Source organism: Magnolia sinica, chromosome 15 (genome assembly GCF_029962835.1).
Source record: "Magnolia sinica isolate HGM2019 chromosome 15, MsV1, whole genome shotgun sequence".
Taxonomy (NCBI): domain Eukaryota; kingdom Viridiplantae; phylum Streptophyta; class Magnoliopsida; order Magnoliales; family Magnoliaceae; genus Magnolia; species Magnolia sinica.
This window is the reverse complement of record NC_080587.1, coordinates 64271484-64297071: the sequence shown is the minus strand read 5'-3', so window position 1 is coordinate 64297071 and position 25588 is coordinate 64271484. Positions and strand designations below refer to the sequence as shown.

Below are 25588 nucleotides of genomic sequence, written 5' to 3'. Positions count from 1 at the left end.
ATCGTTGAAACCTTTCTAAGGGCCACCGTGATGTTTTTTTACCACCCAACCTATCAATAAGGTCATGCAAACTTGGATGAAGTGAATGAGATAGATCTAAAGTTCAAGAGGACCCCACCATTGAAAATAGTGGGGACAGTGACATCCACAGTTCAAAACTTCTTAGGGGCCACAGTTGTATCCAATCAAGCTGATATTTTTGTTTTCACTTCATCTATCTCTATGTTAACTTATGAATAGGTTGGATCTCAAAAATACATCACGGTGGGCCCTATAAATGTTTCAACGGTGGGTGTGACTGCTCAATATGCTACGCGCCCCTTAAAATGGAAGCGGATCGCGTAGTAACTCAATACGCTAAGCATACTGAGTAAACTTTGTGGGGTCCACCATGATTTCTATATTATATCCACTCCTTCCATCCATTTTACCAGATAAATTTAGGACTTGAACCCAAAAATGAAGAATAACCAAGTCTTAAATGGACCACACCACCTGAAACAATGTGAATTGAACATCTACCATTGAAATTTCTTGAGGGCCACTAAAGTTTTTGATCAAACTTATATTTGTGTTTTCCCTTCATCCATGTTTTTGTGATCTTATGAACAGGCTGGATGACAAATAAACATCACCGTGGGGCCTATCAAGTTTCAACGGTGGAAATCATTATTCCCACTGTTTCCTGTGGTACGGTCGACTTGAGCTTTGTATATACTTCAATTTTGGTCCCAACCCTTAAATGAGATGGAAAAACGGATGGACAGTGTGGATTAACCACATACATTCACTGTAAACCCAACAGAGTTTAATCAGTACGATAAGAGCGTGCGTACTAAGTAATACAGTACGCAATCCGATTTCCCTAAAATCTGAAATCCAATCCCCAAAATGCGTAGAAACCCCGAAAATCCCTCTCCCCTCTCCCTCATCCCAAATTTTCAAAAATTCCTCTCCTTCCCACCAAAATCTCCGGATTTTCATCCAGAAAATCCCTCTCCCTCATCCCAAATTTATAAATAAATAAAAAAACCTCTATTTTCCAACAAGATATCGAGACGACGGAAAAACCGATTTTTTTGGGGTTGAATCTTACCGGAAAGGTTGCCGATCTACACTCAACAAACATAAAGCTCTTAAAATTCACGTCTTCAAACAAATCCAGGTGAAAAACAGGTATTTTCTTGTGTTTTTTGTTTTTGATTCTGACGATTTTACATCCCCTTTTATCGTGAGAACAGTGAAATTTCGGTGACATTTCGAAAATATTGACAATACCGAAATTATCGGCGAGATTATCGGCGAAACCTGGCACCGAAACAAATAAATGGGGTTTCGATATCGCTGAGCCAGCGATACCGATATTATCGGCGACTTCGATATTGTCGCTGATAATTTAAACATTGCTTGTAGTTAAAGAGAGGGGAGAGAGATTTACACACAAACAAAATTACAATTACAAATTTAAAAGGAGGTTCCAACTTCCAAACTCTTCAATCTTCACTTCTTGTCTAAGTTGTCTTCACTTTTGCCTCAAGTCATTGACCCTTGAGTCTTGATCTTGATTCTAGAATTATGTAAAATGTAGACTTGTAAAGTTGTGTTGCTGTAAGTTGTAACACTAAGTCACTAACACAACACTAACTTGTAACTTGTAACAAAGTAACAAACTAAAAAAAAAAAAAAAAATGTTAGAAGTTGTTAGAAAACTTAGAACTTGGATATGATTATGAAACTTTAAGAGAGAATGAGATAGAAAGAGAGATAGAAAGAGAGATAAAAAGAGAGAGTGGTGGGTGTGTTGTGTGAATATGATTATAACTTGGAAAAATTAGAAACTAGAAAGAGAGTTCAATTCAATGGATGGAGAGCTTGGTTGTCTCGTCTCTTGAATCTTGATTCTTGAATCATTGTAGATGTATGTACTTGTCCCTTGATTGAAACTTCAATTTTGAAAGAAATATGGATGGAGGAGTGGAGCTTGGGGGTTGGAATTATGTAAGAGAGAGTGTAAGAGAGCAAAATAGAGATAGAGATAGAGTTTGAGCTTTGAGTGCATGTAGGAGTGCTTAGAATCCCTTTTTATGGAGAAAAAAATCAAGATTTGAAAATAAAAATAAAAATTCCAACGATCAGATTTCTGACCATTGGCAACCATGCGATCGCATATGCCATTGTCGCATATGCGATCTGTGCACATGTGTGCGCATATGCAAATGTGCGATCGCACATGACAACGTTGCTCATGTTCATAGTTGAAAAAACGATGTGCCGTTACTGCTGGAGTCACTCGCCGCATATCCACTAGGTCCATATGCATATCCATATTGTGGCACATAACTCGAGCTACTCTCCTGTGTTTGTGATCCATATCCATGTTGTGGCCTGTAACTCAAGCTCCCCTCACTCGTCTGTGATCGAAATCCTCCTCCCCGGTGAAAGGGCTAAGAGGCATCTGATCCCGACTACCACCGTCGCCGCCACCATCCTCGTCGCTATCATCACCATTATCGCTACTGTCATCAGAGTCATCATCACCCTCATTGTTGTCATCACTATCACCGGACCCACCCCCCGCATCACTCTTTGACTAGGTCTTGGTGTCAGATAATGTCTCCCCGCCACAAGAAGTCGAAGCATAATAAAATTAAATATCACTAAGTGCGACGTCAAGGGAGAGATAGGCATGTTGTACTTGAATATATTCCCATAGGAGAAATGCTAACGGATCCCATGACAAAAACAATTGTCAAAGATATATTTGACGTACATTTTAGGCAAATAGGACTCAAGAGAGCTTAACATCTTTGATGCAGGACCGATGCATGAACTAAGTAACATGTGAGATCAAATAACCGAATTAAGATATTTAACACAAAAAAAAAAAAAAAAAAAAAAAAAAAAACATAAACGTCACTATTTTCATCACAAATATCAAGAAAATCAAAAGAAAATTATGCATAATCATAACCAAAGCTACCAACATTGTAACACAAGATCATTAAATAAAAAAAGAAACTAGGATTTAATGGATATAGGGATATCCAATTAGCATAGGGTATAGTTTATTTCAAAATAGGAAACCTAATACAACCTAGGGTGAAAATTAAGATTTGGGTAATTTTGGGAAAGTAGGAAAATTAGGAATTTTAGGTTTAGAGTCAGGGTTTCGGGGATGGAAAAATGGGGTTTTGATATAATGATGGTGGGAAACCAAAAGGGGCAGGTAGGATTCACACATGTAGTCGTACGGTCACACGTGTGGCATGGGAGGATGGGTTTAGGTCGGTTAGGGTTCAGATTTTGGAAGGGTATGGGAAAGTTGGGTTTGGTAGAAGACGAAGATTTGGGATGGAAGAATTAAGAATCTGAATAAAATACCTGGATGGAGAAGAAAAGAGAAGATGGTGTAGGAATAGATGGAGACCTCGCACCTCCGTTGATGAAGATTAGCCCCGCACCAATCTTCCTTCCAAATCACATGAAAGTATCTTCAAATCGCATGAAGAAAGGAGAAGAAAGCAAGAGCTTTTCTTTTTTTTTTTCACAAAATTCAATGGGAGAGAGGTCACACGCCCCCCTCTTTTTATAGATCCAAGAAGTTTCAAAAATTACAAAAATCCCCCTATATTATGAATTTTAACAAAAATAACCCTAGTTTAAATAAAATCAACTAAAACACTCATAATGTGTCCAAATATAAAATAATTAAAAACTAAATCCTAAAATATGATAAAGTCTAAAACTGATGTGGACGATCAACGATCAATGGCCCAATCATGTGATCCATGTGATCTAATGGCCCAATCGTCGCGTCCCTTCGATCCAATGGTCTGGATCACTCCATAAAGCAGCCCATATGCATCTTCCTAGTGTGGGGTCTTCCAAATACTCGCACATGCACATGAGGTCTTTAACACGATCATGGGTACTTGCCTAGCCATAGGAAAATCGGCACAGCCCGCCTCCTCTGATTTGTACGTAAGGGTGTACATGACGTGATGTCCTCATCAATCTTTGATAAAAGTGGGAGTGTGCAATTTAATAATAATTTCGGTAATACTTCCCACTGTGATGGTAGAGATCTCATTGTGTAGTGTTTACTACTAGCACACATGTGTTGGTTGTATAAATGATCTATTTTATGAAATGAATTTTTAAATGGCCATACATTAATTAAATATTTATGCATGGCTGATTTTTCTACACCTTAGATCATAAATTGTGGTTTTTGGTGGGCAGGTCAGTCTTCCCCACTCGCACAAGAATTGTCCATCCTTGGCATGCACATGAAGGCATGTTTAAGATGAGGAAACACACTAAGTTGCAACCGCCTTCCCTAGTAATACAAAAGATGAGGTAGTGCATGTTAAGGAGCGATCGCCTCCAATCACAGCTATGTATATGTATTATTTGATCCTTGACGTGTTTAACATGTTCATATTAATTTTCGTACGTGTTAGCATGTATTAGCTTGTGTCATCACATAGTGAATAGCTTTAAGTGACTGGGAATGAGACTTTGGGAGTAGAATGACATTCATAGTGGTAGTGGAGTTAAGAGTTATTGTGCTAAGTTCGCACTCACACGCTTTAGGCAGGACCTCTATTTAATGAGGTTACGAGTTGTTGAGCCAATATTCACCCACTTTAAGTGGAACATCTATTTCTATTTCCTAATGATGTCATGGCTTGTATAGAGCCAAGTTAGGAGTTGCTAAGCTAGTACTCACGCGTTTTAGGCAGGACCTCTATTTAATAAGGTTAGGAGTTGCTAAGCTAGTACTCAAGGATCGATTTACCTACAAATGCCTTATTCGGTCTAATAAGTGTATTGAGCGAGCAAGTGGGTCTCGTAGGTGACTCTTGTGCCCTCAACTCCACATTTGCACACAGGAGGATGAGATTGAGTGTCGCTACTTTAGCATACAGTACAAAGGTCATGATTAATTTAGTCGAAGATGTACTATTAGGAAATTAGCTTAGTCAATTCTAAAATGTATGATTGCGTGAAAAAGACCCCTTGGCAGCGAACCAAGTTCCTAGGACCATGATTGCGCACTTTGAAACTTATTTGTAGTGGCATATCAAGTTTGTATTATGAAATGCAAACTATTTCTTAAAATTATGTACTTAAATAACTAATTTTTGAAAAACTTCAAAGAACATTTCCAAAAGATTTATGATTTGAACTCGATCAAAGGATAAGTGAGTATGATAGTAGAGGGATCCTACATTGAGGATTGTCTACATCTAGTGTGGTCATGCAGGTCTAGGGCAAACCTTGGAGAGCTTACGAGGCTATGCACTATTGTGGTGGTCAGTTAGCATACAATCACATGTCTATAAAGACACTAGAATCCTGGCTGGTTCCACATCCCCGATTCTTGCTCCAATTATACGATATCAGGCAACATTGCAGAGGTGGTGATGGGGACATCATGCGCATGCCTCCCACCCTACGCACATATTCGAGGAGGCGGGCCCTAATTTCAATTTGGATCAATGCCTTACAATTAGGGGCTGCACTATGGAGCATTAGAGTGGACACGATCATCATATAGATTCTACCATCGGATCTCATGATCGTGGCCCACTACCTTAGATGATCTAGGATTTTGAGTTTTGACTATTCTCGTTATTAGAAACATCATAAACGGCTTTGATTGCTTAGATTAGTTATTAGTTTATTTACTTTAGCTTTAAGTATTAGTGCGCGCACATGGCGCAAGGTAAAATTGTCTTTTGGGGTTTAGGGTTTTCTTATAAATAAGCAACCCTAGGTAGGTGCTCTTAATGAAGTTTATGAATAAAAAATTCTGCATTTTCTTCTTCTCTATCTCTTTGGGTTGAAGAATCAAATTGGGTGTGAAACCCTCCCTTCCTCGAAGGGCTAACTACCGTTGCGCAAAGCCACAACCATCCCAAATCATCCCCACTTCATTACGCCTCACATCCATCATCCTCTACATCCCTTCCACCTTCAAATTCACCCTCTTTCGTATCCAAGTTCTATCCTATAACAATGCACAAACAGATTTTTAGATTTTGGCCCATCTGAGGGGCTAAAACTTCGACGGAGCACTACGCACATACCTTGCGATGGATCGATGCGAAATTTGGCATGGAGGCAGTCCTACCCTGGCCGATCCTAGCCTAGGAATCGACTTCCGACTTTGTGGGCCCCACACACGTGCGGACGAGTGGTCACGCACGTGCGCCCAGGGCCAGCTGCTGTCCACGCACGTGGCTCATCTTAGGTTCTATTTTTCCTCTATTTGCCTTCTCTTTAGACTTAAATCCAAATCCTTAACCCTAAAGAATCCCAAATCCGAATTATCCCCAAATTTGAGCCCTAGATTTTCCCCCGAATTGAAACATGGTGAATCTCTTGAATTGGGGAACAATCCTTTACAATAATGGATGAATCTTACATTCCTTTGGACTTGTTTAGTTTATAATTTTATTTGATCCAGCCCTAAACTTGTGTAGGCTTGGACCCCCATAGATTTTCCTTTTTTAATGTTTGATAGTATGTAGGATGTGGAATTTTGTGATTGTTTAAATTGGTATAATTATGAGCTTGATTTCTTGCATTCCACATTTAATTTCATGTCCAGAATCAGGTAGACTGAAAATACTATACCCCACTATGGGGTTGAATGGGAGATGTTAGTACTAGATAGGTGGCAGCCCCTAGTGGGCCCCACCTACCCTTGCACTTGACTAAAGGAGAAAAGGGGGTAAAGGGAGAGAAGTGGTTGGCTCTCTCTATAAAAGGCCCTTCCTGCCTCACTCACTCTCTTACTCTCACTCTCACTGTTCACTCTCTTGCTCTCACCGCTCACTCTCTTGCTCTCCTCTCTCTGTGCGCACCTCTACCTTGGGGCCCACATCCCTCCCTTTGGATTGCACAGACGCGCCTCTGTCATGGGTTGTACACCCCTCCTTCTGGACTGTGCAATATGCACCTCTGCCTTGTTCCTCGTGCCCCTCCCCTCGAACTGTGCAACGCGTGCTCCACGTTGGGCCTCACACCTCCAACTAGCAGACTGCGTACTTGCACCTCCATCTAGTGGACTATGCAGTCCCCCTAATGGACTATGTATTCATCATCTCAATTTTACTAAGAGGTGAGAGGAGAAAGAGATGAGACCTGCACGTGGGACCCGTCCACCCACATTTGACCGTGACTGTAGTCAACATACCACTTTCACTATCGAATCAGGGAGGTGAATTGGCCTATCTTCCCGCATGTGGTTGATTTAAGCGGGCCACTAAATTCCGTGTTTCAGCTCCTCAACTCAATCATGTAATGGCGTCACTCAGTCCATAATAATCATAACAATATTAATAAATAAATAATATAACGTGCCACGCCATCTGCATGAGCCCTACAATTGCAAGGTAACTCTAAATGGGAAAAGGCATGCTAGACATGGTGGGCGATTTGCCCATACGTCCCAATTTTCTTAAAATACCACATCGTATAGTAATACAAGAATGGATATAATAATGACTGCAAACAAAAAAGAAGAAGAAGAAGATATTCATGATAAATATAAAAAGTTGGTGAATAAGGTTATCACCTTTGCTTGGTTGGTACGAGTAAGGTTCCTAACCGTGGACAATTTGCAAAAAAAGACATGATCATTCCCATCATCATCATCTTAAGCCTTATACAAACTAATTGGAATCCGCTACATGAATCCTTTTCTGCCATTCCAAGCTATCAAGGGCCATAACTTCAGTTACACATGATCATTCTCAACTTTTGCATTATGTGCCTCAACATAGTGGAATATGTGGACCATTTATTCTTACATTGCAATTATGCCAGAGTGGTGTGGGGCTGGTTATTTCATCTTTTCCCAAAGTGATTGGATGATGCCGAGGTAAATTGGGGAGTTTCTCTTATAGCATGCTAGGGGCAGAAAGTTAGACTTGGTTAGAAAGAGAGGACCCTTTGGTAGCTATCAATCCTTGTAGGTTTATTGTTGATTTGGTCTTAGCAAAACGAGAGATATCTTGGGTCCAGTTAGTTTTCATGATACTAATATATGCATTAAATATACATGGATTGTTGTAGCCATAGTTAGCAAAACATCATTAGGCAAAATAATAATAATAATAACAGTATGGGAAATATTTGTGTTCAATTTGGTATTGATCGTAAAAATTTCGATCAAAAAACTGAAAATGCCAAAAATTCGGGAATGGAAAATTCTGGTTTAGTACGGATTGGACTAAAAAATGGAGTTGAAAAATGGCTAAACATGTATATTTTTGTCTATGTACTATGTATAAATAATCTTTAAAAAAGAATTTTAATTAAAATAATTAGAATTTCTATACATATGAACAATGATGTATCATAGATAGTCAAAGGGTGTTCTTTGCCTCTTTCAAATTCTCCCATTTCAAGTAATACATGTATAAATCAGTCCAACTCCACTAAAAGTTTTCACCTCACTAAATTTATTAATGGGTGGTGATCACCAATCTCCATCTTCTAATTGCCCCAAAAGTTTTTCGTTTTTGTTTTTTTTTTAATAAAACGTGTTCTATTGAAAAAAAGACGTTTAATTCAGTTTGCCCAAAAAACAAGTTTTTTTTCTTTTCTTTTGAAAAATACAGAGTTTTAAACATTTAATCAATATAGAGATTTAAAATTAGTCAAACTAAAATAGAGTATATGGAATGCAATTGTAGTAACAACAGGAGCATAAACAAGGTAAAGATTGTTAACCAAGAAGTTAACCATAATGACCACTTTCAATATCTTGGGTTGATAATTCATGAGTGGGGAGATTGAGAAGGATGTTGTCAATGGAATTCAAGCTTGGGTGGAAGAAATGGAGATGTGCCTTTGGAGTTTTATGCGATCGTCGTGTACCGCTTTTCCATATATAGAAACAGATAGACTAGAAATGACATCTCTTTTGTGATGCAGGAAATGGAAAATTAAATATGATATGCAAGATCCCAGGCTTTAGATCATACTAATTCAAAACAATCCATGTTAATTCCACATCCTACAGAAAAGCTCAAACATTCAAGTAAAGGGAAATCTGCACGGGTCCAGGCTTACACAGGTTAGGGTTGGATCTGTTAAAATTATAAACCAAACGATGCTCAAAGATAAGCAGTAATCATCCACACATGCACACCACTCAGTCCCTAATCCAAGGGATTCACCAATTTCAATTCAAGGAACCCTAGGGTGAGAAAATGGGCAAACAAATTAAGGATAATGCAATCTAGGGTTAAAGTTTATGAAAAACCGGTATGAGAGGGTAAAATAAGAAGAAAACCTGAACCAGAAGACAGTTCCAGCGCGCGGACAGCAACAATGGCCCAGACGCATGTGTGTGAGGCCAACTATTCAAAAAAAGGTCACATTGGCCCTAGTCGGCTAGGGATGGACTCCAAAACTCTCAAATCTCAGCTCAATCCGATGCACGGTTTGTGCGTGATGCTCCGCCAAAGTTTCAGCCCTCCTGTAGGGCCAGATTCTGGAAATCTGCTGTAAAGAGAAAAACGGCTGCAACTATTGATGGATTTACAGATGGAATGCTTGTAGGAGAAGAGAAATATGGATGGAAGAAGGTGAGGGCGAATCGGGATAAATGTGGCTTCGCACCACGGTAGTTAACCCTTCTAAGAAGGGAGGGCTTCGCACCCAATTAGGCTTCACAACTCAGAGAGTAGGAAAACGCAGAATTTTTATTAATCTTCAATGAATCAAAAGAACTACAAGGGGTGCCTATCTATAGGAAAACCCTATACCCCAAAACTCGCGCCATGTGCGCAACCTATTACTTAGCAATGAAGTAAACTAAAATAAAAACCAAACAAAGAAATCTAAAGCGTTCATGATGTTCTAAGTAATAACAATAAGCAAAACCTAAAATATGAAATCAATTCGACTAATGGGCTACAATCATGAGATCCCATGGTGGGCTTTTATTGATTATTGGGCCCACTCTTTTGAATCAAAACTTCGTCTCCTAACTAGGAAGCCCTCCCTGGACATCGTCATCGATCCAGATCGACGGTGGGGTCCTCCTCCTGGCGTATGTGCGTAGGGGGTGGCGTGCGTGCGCGTGTGCGCGTGATGTCCCCATCAAGTCTCCCCGGCTACGAAGATTCCGCCACTGGGGAAATAAAACTCCTGAACCGCTCCAGGATATCAGGATCAAGTCTCTGAAGCTCCTCCTCGGTGAGTCACGTGCTGTCTAAAGCTGGGAGTGACTTCCATTTAACCAGGTACTTCTGAAACCTGCCGTCCGACGTTGAAACTATCTGGTGGTCCAGGATATCCTCTATTTCCTCTCCGGATGTGTGAAGGTTAGGTATGGGAGGCAAAGGCTAGGAAGAAAGGTCAGGAAGAGTAGGTATGGGAGGTAGAGGCTGGAAAAATGGGTCGGGACGGATAGGTATGGGAGGTAGAGGATAGGAAAATGGGTCGGGAAGGGTAGGTATGTGAGGTAGAGACTAGGAAGAAAGGTCAGGAAGAGTAGGTATGGGAGGTAGAGGCTGGGAAAATAGGTCGGGAAGGGGCCATGGTTCAAGGGACAAATATGGGGAATCGGGATGGGTGGGTGAAAGGCTGAAAAAACTATCAGTGGTCCCCTGAAAAGTAACTAGATCCTCCACATTGAATGCGGAATTAATTCTCATGGAAGGTGGAAGATCTACCTCATACGCATTGAGACTGTTTTGTTTTATAATTTTAAAGGGTCCAGCGCTACGAGCATGTAACTTACGAATGGCCTCCAGAAGATACCGCTTGGGCCTGATGCGGACCATCACAGAGTCTCCAATATTGAATTCTTTAAAACGTTCATGCTGGTCTGCAAAAAATTTGTAATGTTCATTACTAGTAGTGATCTTCTACCTGATTTCTTAATGTCACGAATGAATGTGATACGCAAAAGACTCTGTAAGCTCTGACGGCCTATGAGAAAGTAACGTAGGGACAAGATCTATATGTTTCTCAGGTTTATAACCAGTAACGACTTCATAAGGACTGAGACCCGTGGACCTATCGACAAAGCTATTAAATGCAAACTTGGTTGTAGGTATTACGGTGTCCTGTGTTTTAGTGCGCTCTATATCCCTCCTAGGGGGAGACTCATCCGGTAGATCATCAGGACAGCATCACGAAACTCATCTATTACCGGAATGGTCTCAGTGGGTAACTCTACACTAGCCTCTGGTGCACTCTCTTCAGCCACAAGGCTGCACATATTGTACCCCTCAAAGTAGTGGTCTTGATGTCCCTCATGGGGTGGGTGCACGCCCATGACTGATTCTTTGACCAACTCCATTCATTGGTCTATCCTCCAGGCCACCTGTCTGAGATTGGACATCTACCCCAATGGTGGGGTTTGTCCTGGCGATGGTCTTTAGTCAAGTAATGCGCACATCAAGCCGTTCAAAGCATTGGTCCATTTCCAAGCGCTTACCAAAGACTTGATCTGCTGGGACAGTTTCTGTAGTGACTCTAGCAGTTGTTCCATGTTTAGTGTAGGGTGCAAACCAAAACCACGACCCGTACGTGTGGGCATACACTGACTCGCTAAACCTAAGGACTTTCTACGGCGACTATATGCATCTAAAAGAACTAAATGACCCTATGAGACTTTATATGAAGAAGACTACACCGATACTGAAATTCAGCAATATAGTTGTCGAAATAAGGGAATAACAGAAAGTACAGCAATGTGAAAGGCTAACTTCCTGATAATCAGAAATTTCAGCAACTAATATCAAAAAATACGGGTTTTCTAAACAGCTATATGTGATGAAATTGGATGCATGAAGGACTTAAACAAACTAATCCTGAACATGTAATGTATTCCCCTATAAGAACCCTAAGCTCTAATACCAAATTTGATGCAAGACATGGAAAATTAAATATGATATGCAAGATCTCAGGCTTTAGATCATACTAATTCAAAACAATCCATATTAATTCCACATCCTATACAAAAGCTCAAACATTTAAGTAAATGGGAATCTGCACGGGTCCAGGCCTACACAGGTTAGGGCTGGATCTGTTAAAATTATAAACCAAACAATGCTCAAAGATAAGCAGTAATCATCCACACATGCACACCAATCAGTCCCTAATCCAAGGAATTCACCAATTTCAATTCAAGGAACCCTAGGGTGAGAAAAGGGGTAAACAAATTAAGGATAATGCAATTTAGGGTTAAAGTTTATGAAAAACTGGTATAAGAGGGCAAAATAAGAAGAAAACTTTAACCGGAAGACAATTCCCTCGCGCGGACAACAATAATGGCCCAGACGCACATGCGTGTGATCACGGCCGCACGTGTGTAGGGTCCACTATTCAAAAAAAGGCCACCTTAGCCCTAGTCGGCCAGGGATGGACTCCAAAACCCCCAAATCTCAACTCAATCTGATACATGGTTTGTGTGTGGTGCTTCGCCGAAGTTTCAGCCCTCCTGCAGGGCCAGATTCTAGAAATCTGCTGTAAAGAGAAAAACAGCTGCAACTATTGATGGTTTTACAGATGGAATGCTTGTAGGAAAAGAGAAATATGGATGGAAGAAGGTGAGGGTGAATCGGGATAGATGTGGCTTCGCACCACGGTAGTTAACCCTTCGAAGAAGGGAGGGCTTCGCACCCAATTAGGCTTCACAACTCAGAGAGTAGGAAAACACATAATTTTTATTAATCTTCAATGAATCAAAAGAACTACAAGGGGTGCCTATTTATAGGAAAACCCTATACTCTAAAACTCGCACCATGTGCGCAACCTATTACTTGGCGATGAGGTAAACTAAAATAAAAATCAAACAAAGAAATCTAAACGTTCATGATGTTCTAAATAATAACAATAAGCAAAACCTAAAATATAAAATCAATCCGACTAGTGGGCTACGATCATGAGATCCCATGGTGGGCTTTTCTTGATTATCGAGCTCACTCTTTTGAATCAAAACTTCGTCTCCTAACTAGGAAGCCCTCCCTGGACGTTGTCATCGATCCAGATCGACGGTGGGGTCCTCCACCTTCTAGCGTATGTGCGTAGGGGGCGGCGTGCATGCGCATGTGCGCGTGATGTCCCCATCAATTTGTCAATGATAACATCTTCTTTGATTGAATGACATCTCTTATGTCAATGACACCAAAGGGATATTAAATGAATGAACTCAAAAGATAATTTCATGAGATGGCTATAAGACCGGTCATGCTTTATGGAACACAATGTTGGCAATTGGTGCAACCCAGTTATCGAGTCAATTAAGATCTTAACACCCGAATCATAAAGAAATGGACAAGAGTTCACCCACAAGAATATTTGAGTAGAGAGAAATAATTTTATTGATATCAACTTCTTCTTACAATACTAAAGAAAAACTCACTAAGAAAATTTGGAAGGCCTACCTATGCTATCCCCACTTTTATAGACCTTAAATAAATCCCTAATGAGAATTCTCCCAACTAATTAATTGATTTCAAATCAATCACAGTTAACTTCAAAGCAATCTCATCAACCTAAGATGGTAAAAGTGTAATAATAGTAAAAGCAAATCTAGGAAATGATCCTCAAAATCTTCAATCACATCTTCGAATCAACCTCATATCCTCCATCACATCCTACCATATCTCCCCCAAATCTATAAATTAGCTGTTCGAAATCTAGGTGGGCCGTGGGCCTACATCAGCAGTTAAGAATTAGAAACGGATGCATTCGAGGAAATATAGGACTAGCACCAATAGGCAATGAGATTGAGGGAAAGTAGATTTGATGCTTTGGTCATGTGAAATGGGGACCAAGAATTGTGCCGGTAAGAAAGAGTGAGTTGGTACAATTTGAATGCTCTAAAACAGCAAGGAGAAGGCCCAAAATGGCATGGGTAGAGGTAGTAAGAAAAGACTTGATGACCCATGGTCTAACTGAAGTTACGGACCTTGATAGAGTGGGACGGAGGAAAAGGATTCATGCAGCCGACCCTAGTTAGTTTGGATAAGGCTTAGATGATGATGGTGATGGTTAATCAATTATATGATTTTTCTTTTTCCAAAAATACGGAGTTTAACCTGATTTTGGCTAACAAAGGTTCTAGCAGAGAGGCGAGGTTTTTTAAGCCACATGTATGCAACAGGGCCTGTTTACACACCATGCATGTGTCAAAGTGGTACTTGCCGTGCAATCTAGCCAATCCATTGAGTGGGTCTGACCATGCAAATTCTCTTATTTGTCCCGAACCCAACTCGAAGCCTGGATATAAAGACCAAATGAATACCTGACGGGTACCCCAACTCTGGTTAGACAAGGTACGGGCACTATTGGATACCCAACCTGGACCAAACCCGTTGACAGCCCCACTAACTAAGAGCAATTACTTATTCAGTACATACAATATATATAGTCATGCCTAAAAGAGAAATTATTGATCTCAGAATCCAGAAAAAATAAAATAGAACATGGTTTGGCATTTCATACCTGTATCAAGAGAAACTTAGCAGCTTGTTCATGTGAGTGGCGCAGCTGGATTTGCCTAATGCTCCCATAAAAGAGTCCAAGCTTATAGTGGATGCTGTGGCAAGAGAGTAAGAACTTCAATTTTCGCTGACGGAAACCAAAGTTAACTCTAACGTCGCTGACACTCCAAAGAGCAGAAAAACTTCTGTCCGTAGTCTGACAGCCGAAATGCAGAGTCACGTGTTCCAAGTTAAACACTTTGGTCCTTGGCTTCGGCTCAATATCATGCTCCGCATCTCGGGTTTCAAGGTAAGAACCCTCGTATGAAAGCTGCTGCTGACTAGCCATAGAGGTTATATCTTTGGCGCAACTACTTGTCGTGAATTGAACGATCACGAATGCTTTTGATCTTGGCCTGATAGTCTTGGGCAGTCTAACCTTAATTGCATAAACAGTCCCCTCACCTGTGTATCTCTCAAAAAACTCCTTCACATTTTCCGCACACACATTCGAAGGGAAACCCAAAACCTGAATTGTCCCACCTCCCATGTTGTCTGAGTTGATCTAATACAGTTGGGGTTGAGATGGTATAGCTCAATTGGATGGTTCTTCGTGCTGCAATCACGAGGCCACAGCTCTTGACCCCAGCGTCACTCGCAACAAAAAATCTACGGCAGCAAGACACATGTTAGCCAGTCAATCTCTGCTACAATGTAAGCTTCCACTTCAAGTATTTGCAAGATTTTGAACAATCTTTACTACACACAAAACTCAAACTCATACAATGGTATAGGGTTGTGTTTGGTTGCACCAAATATCAAGAAATTTCATGATACATCATGAATAATCAGCCTAAAGGCTCATTTGGCAACATGGATTTTAAATCCTGTAGAATCAAGTTGACTTTGCAAATCAGCTTGGGGGTGGGAATGCAAAAAGGGTCTCTTTGGGGGATTTTGATTCCTCCAAAATCCAAATCCCTCTAATTCCATTGTCCCGAACAACCAAAAAAAGAGAGAACAAAACCCCACAAATCCTTCCCATTCACTACTGCCAAATGAGCCCTAATTTTGTTCAACCCAAAGCACCCATAAAGATAATCAAGCCTTGAAAGAGCTCATCAACCAAATTACTAGATATCATATAGATAAGGACCTGTTCGGAATGTCCCCAAATACAGATGGAAGCGTGTAGCCACTGTCCCCATTGAGAATGTGATCATAACAACCTTGTTTTCAACTCATTCTCATTTGAGCTGGATTTCTTGGGTGGGAGTGTGGTCTTGTACATCCAAACAGGCCTTAAGATGGTCATTCATTTCTACCCAAATACAGTATCAATTGAGGAGGTTTGAAATGTCCACCATCCCAATTTGGGAATGGGAAGATAATGTGTCAAGGATGTTTTTACTGCATCTCATTTTAGTAGCTTTTGCAGTTTGCATTTCGTTCCAAATGACCCTCTTTCCCAAAATGCACATGGGTCGGGCAATGTTACAATCCATTATCATTCTGGGTGCATCCAAACAGACTCTCAGACAGATTCAAGACAAAGAACAACACAATCTCATCGAAGTTATCTTCTTTCACTCTTTCCACTAAAGTTTCAAGTTAAAGTTGTAAAATCCCCTGCGCAACTCAAGAGGATAAGCATCCCTACTGAAGGAAAAAGCATCAGTCTTCGAGAAAGACACTGGAAGATCCGAGTTGGCGGCGGACCATCTTCTCAGCAAGCTTCGAAACCCATCGTTAATGGCGGATTCAACAGGTATGCATTGATTCAACGGATGGGAATTAAATGAATCAGAGTCAGATGCGTGAGAATCAACGAGGAAGAAGACGACTTTAATGGCGATTTCTATTGCAGGCATCCCTCTTGCGAATTGTTTGGGGCAACAGCAATGTCGAGTACCACCGACGACAGCAGCTGTAATTCGTTCACCGGCACAATGCCCTAGATCCCGGCACAATGCCCTCAATTCCAGTGCTGCGAAAGCCATCTACGGGTGGAATCGTTGGCAGGGGGATTTCTGCGCAGAGGTGGTTATTTGGGAATGGAAAATGGGCGGTGAGAGGGTTTGAAGAAAAGGAAACGGATTGGCTACGCCCCCTGACACCAGCCCCGCGGCTGGGGAACGGATTGGCTACTCTCCCTGACACTAGCCCCGTGGCTGGTGGTCGGTGCTCTGTGGGCCCAACCATGACGTACTTGTTTCATCCATTCAGTTCATCCATTTTTACAGATCATTTTAAGGCTTGGTACAAAAAATGATAGGGATATAAATCATAGGTGGGCCACACCACAGGACAAAAATAATGAATGGATATTCACAATTAAAATCCTCCTAAGGCTCACTGTACTGTTTATTTGACATCCAATCTGTTGATTTGGTCATAAAGACCCAGATGAAGGGAAAAAATAAATATCAGCTTGATCCAAAACTTTTATGGCCCCCAAAACGTTTTTAATGGTCAAAATGCATTCAACACTGTTTCCTGTAATGTGGTCCACCTGATATTGAGATGTATTTAATTTTTTTATCGTATCATAAAATGATATATAAAAATATATGGACGGCATGGATGACACACATAAATCATGGTGGGCCCCACAGAGCACCGACCACCCGCCAATGGCTGCTGTCAGGGGGAGTAGCCAATCCGTTCCCCTGCGGCTGATGGTCAGTGCTCTGTGGGACCCACCATGATTTATGTATTTCATCCATTCCATTCATACATTTTTAAAGATCATTTTGTGTCTTTACCAAAAATTAGAGGATATAAATCTCAAGTGGACCACACCACATGAAAACAATAGTGATTGGATATCCACCATTAAAATCCTCCTAAGGCCTACTGTACTGTTTATTTGACATCCAATCTGTTGATTAGGTCATACAGGCCCAGATGAAGGTAAAAAACAAAAATAAGCTTGATCCAAAACTTTTATGGCCTCCAAATGCTTTTAATGGTCGACACTCATCCAACACTGTTTCCTGTAATGTGATCCACTTGAGATTTGGATATACCTCATTTTTGGTCTCATACCGTAAAATGATCTTTAAAAATATATGAACGAAATGGATGAAACATATACATCATGGCGGGGCCCACATAGCACCGACCATCAGCCATTGGCTGGTGTAGGGGAGTAGCCAATCCGTTTCCTGAAGAAAGAGGGTGGAAGTCGCAGATTGTGTATTGAGTAAACTCTGTGAGGCCCACCGTCATGTATGTGTCTTATCCACGCGGTCCATCCTTTTTGCCCGATCGTTTTAGGGGTGAGCCTAAAATTGAAGCGTATCCAAAGCTCAAGTGGACCGTACCACAGAAAACGGTGTGAATTGAATGCCTACCGTTGAAAATTTCTTGGGGCCACGGAAGTTTTTGATCAAGGTGAAATTTGTGTTTTCCATTCATCTATGTCTATGTGACCGATAAGAGGTGGTTGGATCCTTGTTTACACCCATTTTCGTGTACCAACGTGAACTAACTAGAAGTAACCACTTATCATATCACCGTGAGTTTGGTGTTGGTAGAATAGTACCCAAATATACATTATGTTAATTTTAGTTTAGCTATACAAATTTTATTATTAACGCGCTGGCATAGTAGTACATGCGACGTGGTTGTGATTGGTGTACCATTTTAATGAGGCAGTGTACCAGTACATCTATTTAAAAAACATACGAGAGAAGAGAATCTTACCAAGAATTTACCTATAATAGACTCGCTAAGGCCATCTCTTGCAATCCTTCCAAAACATGAGATCTTTCTGGAGGCCTTCAAAGGTCTTGTGGTGATCACAAAAATCAAATTGGCGTCCGAGCAGATTGGTTGCCACATGAACCCAAATAAGGAGAGAGTGAACACCAGCAAATTGGGTCTCTGTTTGCACATCAATCGGAACTAAAAGAATGGGAGAACTTGATCTGGTGGATCCAATCTCATAGTTCTATGATCAAACAAGAGCGAGATTGTGGAAAGGTGGACTGTGTTGATCGGGTCATTCAGATGCAATGATGACCGGATTGATTTGAGTTCAAGATGAACGGTAAAGATGGATCTAATCAATCCCAAATCTACATTCAATAGGTCCTGAAGGTCTGCAATATGAGAATATTTACGCGAAAGTGGAGATCAAAAAATCGTCATATTCAAATTTATGGAGATCCCCCTATTCAAAATGCATGTTGTAGATGCGGAGTATCATGGATCAACAAGGAAACTCAGGGGTGGTTTCACCACCTCAATAACCTATAAACGGAACACACGATGAAGAGTTTGAGGCCCACACCAAACATAATTTATCTCTTTTACATTTATCTTAGCATAGCATAGTCTTAGCATAGATCGCTATTATTCAACACAATCACCACAGTATCGTAAGATTATATTAAACATCCACAACCCTAAGTTATTGGATCTTAATCAATCAAGTTCTTACTTGGGTGATAATCTTTCTGGTCACATTCTACTAACCATCTGCCTTGATCATTGATCATCTATTCTCATAAACGGATTAGGTATTTATCTCTCATTTTGTTTATTTCTTTAGTTTATTTTGATACTATGTCGATTGTAATGAGCTTCACTCGCATATTAATAAAATCAACATTGTTGGTATTATTTCAGCGTTCTCTTTATTTATTTGTTCATCTTTACTCCTTTGAGAAATACATTGGCTGCAATTACTGGTGAAGGAACAAATTCTTATATACAAGGCAAAAATAATCCATTAGAAAGGACTCACCACTACCCCTTTACAAATCGCTTGATCGTTGATCACAACCAGAAGCTGGCTCAACACTGGATTTCTGAATCCAATCTTAGTCGTTTCAGCGTGGGGGTCACCAGAGTTCAATCAAATATTGAGTCGAGTACGGCTCTAGCACACCCTCACTTCTTAATCGCACATGAAAACCAAAAATAGGCCCTCAATCACACATGTGGCCTTGTGTTTGATTGAATTGCATGAACACATTTTTTGGCACACCCAGTGGTACTCAGTAAGCTACCTTTACTATTTCTCAATAGATTAAGATGACTCCTATTTGAGAAGAGCTAGACGGCGGAAGAACTACAAGACTTGGTCTAGGCACATGAGCTCGTTGTCGACGTAGATGCAAGATCATCTTCCTAGCATATCCCCGGTGACCTTGCTATGTTCTTCCTTCGAATAAACAGATACATACAACAAATTGCCAGATGATCCATGGCACAAGTAGAGATATTTGAGAGAATGGTTAAGATTTTTCTTTTAAGACTCGAGATCAATTATATCCACTCTACCCATGCTCACCTTGTTAAATGGGAGGCAGAACAGCCAGTTGAGCTCTCAACAAGAGCTAGCCAAATCGAACCTCAAGGTCGACCTTCACCACCGTCGCTAGCAACGAGGAATGATCGAGATAGACGATGATACAACTAGCCGAAATATCCCAATCGACAAAATTATTATGCATCCGAGAGGTGATACCCAGTAGATGCAAGTTACCCAGGGGGGAGGGGGGCAACTAGCTGCCTAGCCCGCAACCAGACATCTTAAGGGGCAACCTCTAGTCAGTCTAGCCATTCATGGTGGTTTCCAGACCGCTGAGTACCAAGGAGGGCAACTTCCAGTAAGCTTGGCCAAATATCAAGAACACTACACAACAGAGGCACACGAGGGGCAACCGTCGATGCATCTCCAGTCTACAAGGGTTACTACATGACAAAGGCACTCCAGGGGCAATCTTTGATCGTGCCTCCAATCCGCAATGGCTACTATAGGACAAAGGTGCTCGGGGGGCAACCTTCGGCTGTGCCTCCTCTAGCAACTGTTGTCATGCGGCCAAGGGCCATCCCTAAACAGCCGCAAAGCTATCTCAAATGTAAAGGTATCTCAACATCATAGGACTCATCTAGGAGTACGGGCTCCACCCGAATGGCTTGAAAATTGCTCAACAAATCTATAGAAAACCATATCCTGAGTGGGTCAACCGTCATTACGAGTTTTCCATAAGCTTTAGGTTTCCCGAATCCACTCTTTTCTTAGCAGATGGTGAAACCTCTACCATCAAACATGTTGGTCACTTTACCATGAAATATGGAGAGGCATCCCATTAGAGCTGGGCATCAGACCGAGTCGAACCGGATTCAGTCCAACTCGATTCGGTCCGAAATCTGCATATGCAGATCCGAACCCGATCCGATCTGGGACCGAGTCTGAAACATCTGACTCAAACCAATCCAATGGACGTTTGGCCTGATCCAAACCGAGCCCAACTTGGTCAGGAAAATTGAGTCGGATCGGATTGGGTACGATCCTCATCAAAGTTTTTAACAGTGAAAATCATTATCCTCGCTGCTATTTTCGATGTGGTCCATTTGAGCTTTAGATATGATTCATTTTTTTCCAAGTGCTCTAAAATGATCATGAAAAATGGATAAACGGTATGGATATAATAAATACATCATTGTGGGGCCCATGTTGATCTCGTTTGAGCCGTTCATATAAATCAGATCTCGAGGCGCTTACAGCTGTTTACGTGTTGTGAACAGCGTGCACCGTGATGTGTTGTGCACGAAAGTGCCGTGCGCACTGGTGGTGTATAATGTATTGACGTTAGCAAGTTAGGTGGGTCTGATCATGGTGTATGTGTTATATCAAAACTGTCCATCCATTTGGCGAGCTTGTTTTAAGGCTTGAGACAAAAAAATAAGATAGATCTAACTATCAAGTGGGCCACACTGAAAAAAGCAGTGGGGATTGAATGTCTATCATTGAATTTTTGGGGTCACAGTCTCATAGAAGTTTTGGATCGATTGCAAATTTGTTTTTCCTCTTAATTCAAGTCTTTGTGACCTTATGAACAGATTGGATGGAAAATAAACATTATGGTGGGCCCTACGAATTGTTTCAAGGTGAAAATCATTCTATGTTTCTATTTGTGGTGTGGTCCAGATGATCTTTAGATATGATCCATTTTTTTGGATAATGCTCTAGAATGATCTCTAAATATATAGGAACGGTGTAGATATAATAAATACATCACTGTTGGGCCGTATAACTTTGATCTCCTTTGGACTGTTCGTACAACTCGCAGCTCGAGGAGCGTCAGTGCTCGTCTTGGTAAGAAATCGGATTGCATACTGAGTTACTCAGTACGCTCTTATCGTATTAAGTAAACTCAGTTGGCCCCACTGTGAATGTATGTAGTCTATCCATGCCGTCCATCCGTTTTTCCATATAATTTAAGGCGTTGAGCCCAAATTTGAAGAATATCCAAAGATCAAGCATATCATACTACCGGAAATAGTGGGAATAATGATTTCCACCGTTGAAACCTTGTTAGGCCCCACAGTGATGTTTGTTTGTCATCCAAACTATTCAAAAACTCTTACAGACATGGATGAAGGGAAAACATAAAAATAAGCTTGATCCAAAACTTCTGTGGCCTCCAAGAAATTTTCAATGGTAGATCTTCAATTCACACTGTTTCCTGTGGTGTGGCCCATTTGAGCGTTGGATATACTTTACTTTTGGGATAGAACTCGAAAATTATTCCATAAAATGGATGAACCGAGTGGATAAAATACATAAGTCATGATGAACCTCACAAAGTTTACTCAGTACGCTAATCGTACTGAGTTACTCAGTACGCAATCAGCTTCCTCTTGGCACGACACATACCTACAGCTAGGCTCCTGCAGCCAGCTACATAGTTGTGTGCGGTACACTAGCAAATCCTCTTCTTATGGTACACCCTAAACTCTATTGGGGCCCACCTTGAATGAATGTGGTTTATCCACGCCGTCCATTCATTTTTGCAGATCATTTTAGTGGTTGAACCCAAAATTGATGCATATCCAAAGCTCAAGCGGACCATACCACAGGAAAAAGTAGAAGTATCGATAAGAACTACTCCAGATCGGGTAGGATCGGATCGGTCCGGATCCATTTGGATCGGGTTTTCGGGTCGGGTCGGGTCGAATCAAGGCCAATTCAAACTTGACCCGAAAAGATTTCAGATTTGGATGGAGCTACTCGATCTGCACCGATCCAGACAGTCGGTTTGGTTCTGATCAGGTTGGATCGGGTCGGATCCACCGGATCGGGTCTATTTTACCCAGCTCTACATCTCATAATGATTTCCTAAGGCTCAGGTTATTTGAAAACTCCTTAATGGGACTACGTTCAGATGGTACATAAACCTCCCAGTCAACTCGGTCCAAACCTACAACGAGATGGAATAAAAGCTTCACATGCAGTTCTACCGTATTGATCTGGAAGTATCTATGACCGACTTGTCCAATCTACAACAATTGCCTAAGGAGTTGACCAAGTAATTTATCGCTCAATTTAAGAGCACCAGAAATTGCTGCCTAGTTATTCTCTCAAAGGCTAAGTTTGTCAAGTTGGCCTTGCAGGGAATGGGTTTTGAGTTTCTTAAGACATTTGAAGGCGTATACTTTTGAGACCTATTCGAGTTAATAATTAGGGTTATGAGATACAAATGGATTCTTTAGGAGGAGTAACAACAGATGAATGTGCCTAAGGGCAAGTTTTATCATGACCCGAGTTACAAGTTGGCCATTGCAGAAATTGTTCCCACATGGCCGAGTGAAGACCAATATGACGCCTACTATGAGGTGATCATGTCCAAAATAATTTGCATGCAGCCCTGCGAGTGCTTGACCCTAAAAAGGGTTGAGTACAAAGCCTATGTTACAGTTAACCCAAGGAAATGTGCCCTTGAAGCTCCAAGGCAGTTACATTTAACATCTCTAAGGGTGAGGAAATATTTGATGTCCTGTTAGAGAGCAAGTTTATCGGACTCCTTGATCGTCAAAAGATTCTCTCAGCTAAAAAACTAAAAAGGGGGATCTATTGTAAATGGCATAGTACCAAGATACATTCTACTAAGAATTATATCATATTCAGGAATAAAGTGTAGGAAAACATCGACAAAGGCCTGCTTAAGTAACCTAAGATGGAAGAGAAGCTAATGGAGGTCGACATCACCCCCACCTCTAAAACGGTCGGTGTTAATATTATACAAGCAAAAATGACGATCGACTAACCCAAGGAGAAGCCTGCAGGGCCACTCATCATCCAATTAAACGAGATAATCCGCCCTTAACCGCCCAAATGTCAACACTCCAGGTTGAGAAGCAGCCTACGCCTGTTACTCACAGCCCACCATTGGTAGCGATGATTGAATGGATCACAAGCCCAATTCTACCTTCAGGCGTGAAAGGAAGACTTGTTGCGAAAATGGCAGGCGTTGTGAGGCAATCATCCCCACGCAAAAGACAAAGGAAAGACTCCAATGGTATATCAGGACCCTGAAAGTTCAAACACCTAAAAACCTAAGCATGAATCCAGACCCCTCATATTCTGTGTATGTCACACAAAGAAAAGTAGGGGCGAAATTAAATTAGCAAACTCGACATAAACCCAATGCATGACCAAAATAGGGGAGGGTTGGCACCCAGGAGATGGGCAAGCAACTGCTAGAAAAGCCTATTTTGAGGAAGGTAAGCTCCACGAGAGCAAACCTCCTTAGGGTAACTAAGAGGGAGGTTGGCTTGACTGTCACCATTAAAGAACATCATTATGCCTAACCTATAAGAAATATGCAATGGCACCCGATCAAATACACGAGGAGCAAATTGATGAGGATGAGGCCTTGGGGACAAGCGACTTAAAAGGGTTCTACCATGAATAACGGTAATGTGACCAAAGCTACACCAAAGGTTGGTCCTAGCAAGCAGAGAACTAGGAGAAAACCACAATTAGGCCGACTAATGTAAGCACGAGATCAACCACAATATAATAAGTTCCTCCAACGTATTATAGAAGTCATTAAATATGGCTTGCCAGGTCACACGCACAATTAGGCCCAAAATGGACCACCCACATTAGGCAGTTAAGGCTAAAAAGTGATGCATATGGAGAAGAGGGCAATTGAAAGGAAGAAATATGACACAACTAGAAATAATCAATAGGAAAAGGTCATGCTTCTCCTACGACCGATATCTCTGCAGAAATGATTGCAAACCAAGAAGCGAACAGAGAACGACAGTTATGGCCATAACATGAAGAAACCCAAGCAAGCTAATTAACAAAAGAAGTCTATTCAAAAAGAGTGAAGGCCAAATCTGTTGAACACTCCATTCGCTTAGAAGTAGAAAGGATAAAGTCAATCGAAGGGATAGCCAAAGCCAACTAAAGGGCATCTTTTAGTATAGGTTATTTTCTTTTTATTTCAATAATGTATGGCCGACTAAATTAGGTTTAGTTGTAAATTTTTTATTTTTAAAATATTGATAAATAAAGATAGTTAAGCATTCATAATGTGGGTGTTTAATAGCAATAACAATATAAAAGAAAAGGCGGTTACATAGTTCAACCAAAGGATCGACCAATGGCTAATTTCACCTGTATTAAAAGGTACAAAATAAAAGTTCGCCCAAAACCACACAAAAAAAGGAGTGGCACTTCAATCACAGCTTGAAGCCACCTCTTGATGATCGGAGAAGCGTCTCTTGGCTTCTCTTATCCTCTCTAAAGCTTCTCTCATTTGAGCCACCCATACTAGTACTTACGCCTCCATTACGTCTAAGCACCTTATCACATTCATATCATACTCCAAAATTTGGGCTTACTATTGAGTGTGAAATATTGCATATTTTTCCTTTGTTATTCATTAGTTTCGAGAGCATAAATATATTTAATCGATCTATTTTCGCATATTTTCTCTTGCGAGGTGATTCAGAAACTTATAATGAATATGCGCTTAAAATGATGAATTTAGAGCTCAAAAGAAGATAATAAAGAATTGGAGATTTGAAAGTCATTAATAAAAAATTCACATGTCAAAAATCTAAGGAAACCAAGTGAGGAATGAAGAGAATCGAAGGTTTAAAGTGAAGAAAAGGAATCCTGGAAATTATCTAAAAAAATAATATTCTGAAACTCCGAGCCTAAAAGAGAAAGTCCTGAAATAATTTCAAAAATAGACTTCGATGACATTGACAATTTATGAATTTCAGGCTCAATTCGCTGGACAGTTTTGGACATCAATGGAATTGGAGACAGTTTTATGCCATCGAAGGTGCAATCAAAGACTGTTCGATGA

The 25588-nt window shown here is 40.8% G+C and overlaps 1 protein-coding gene across 1 annotated transcript in view; it reads right to left on the bottom strand.

The window, feature by feature from the left end:
* LOC131226657 (probable RNA-dependent RNA polymerase 1) overlaps nt 1-15257 on the bottom strand; it is a 62371-nt gene extending 47114 nt beyond the window's left edge. The window contains exon 1 of the mRNA XM_058222268.1: nt 14485-15257. Within this exon, the coding sequence (XP_058078251.1) occupies nt 14485-15012 (528 nt within the window). The 5' untranslated portion in view covers nt 15013-15257. The remainder of the gene's footprint in view (nt 1-14484) is intronic.
* Between the last annotated feature and the right edge of the window lie 10331 nt (nt 15258-25588).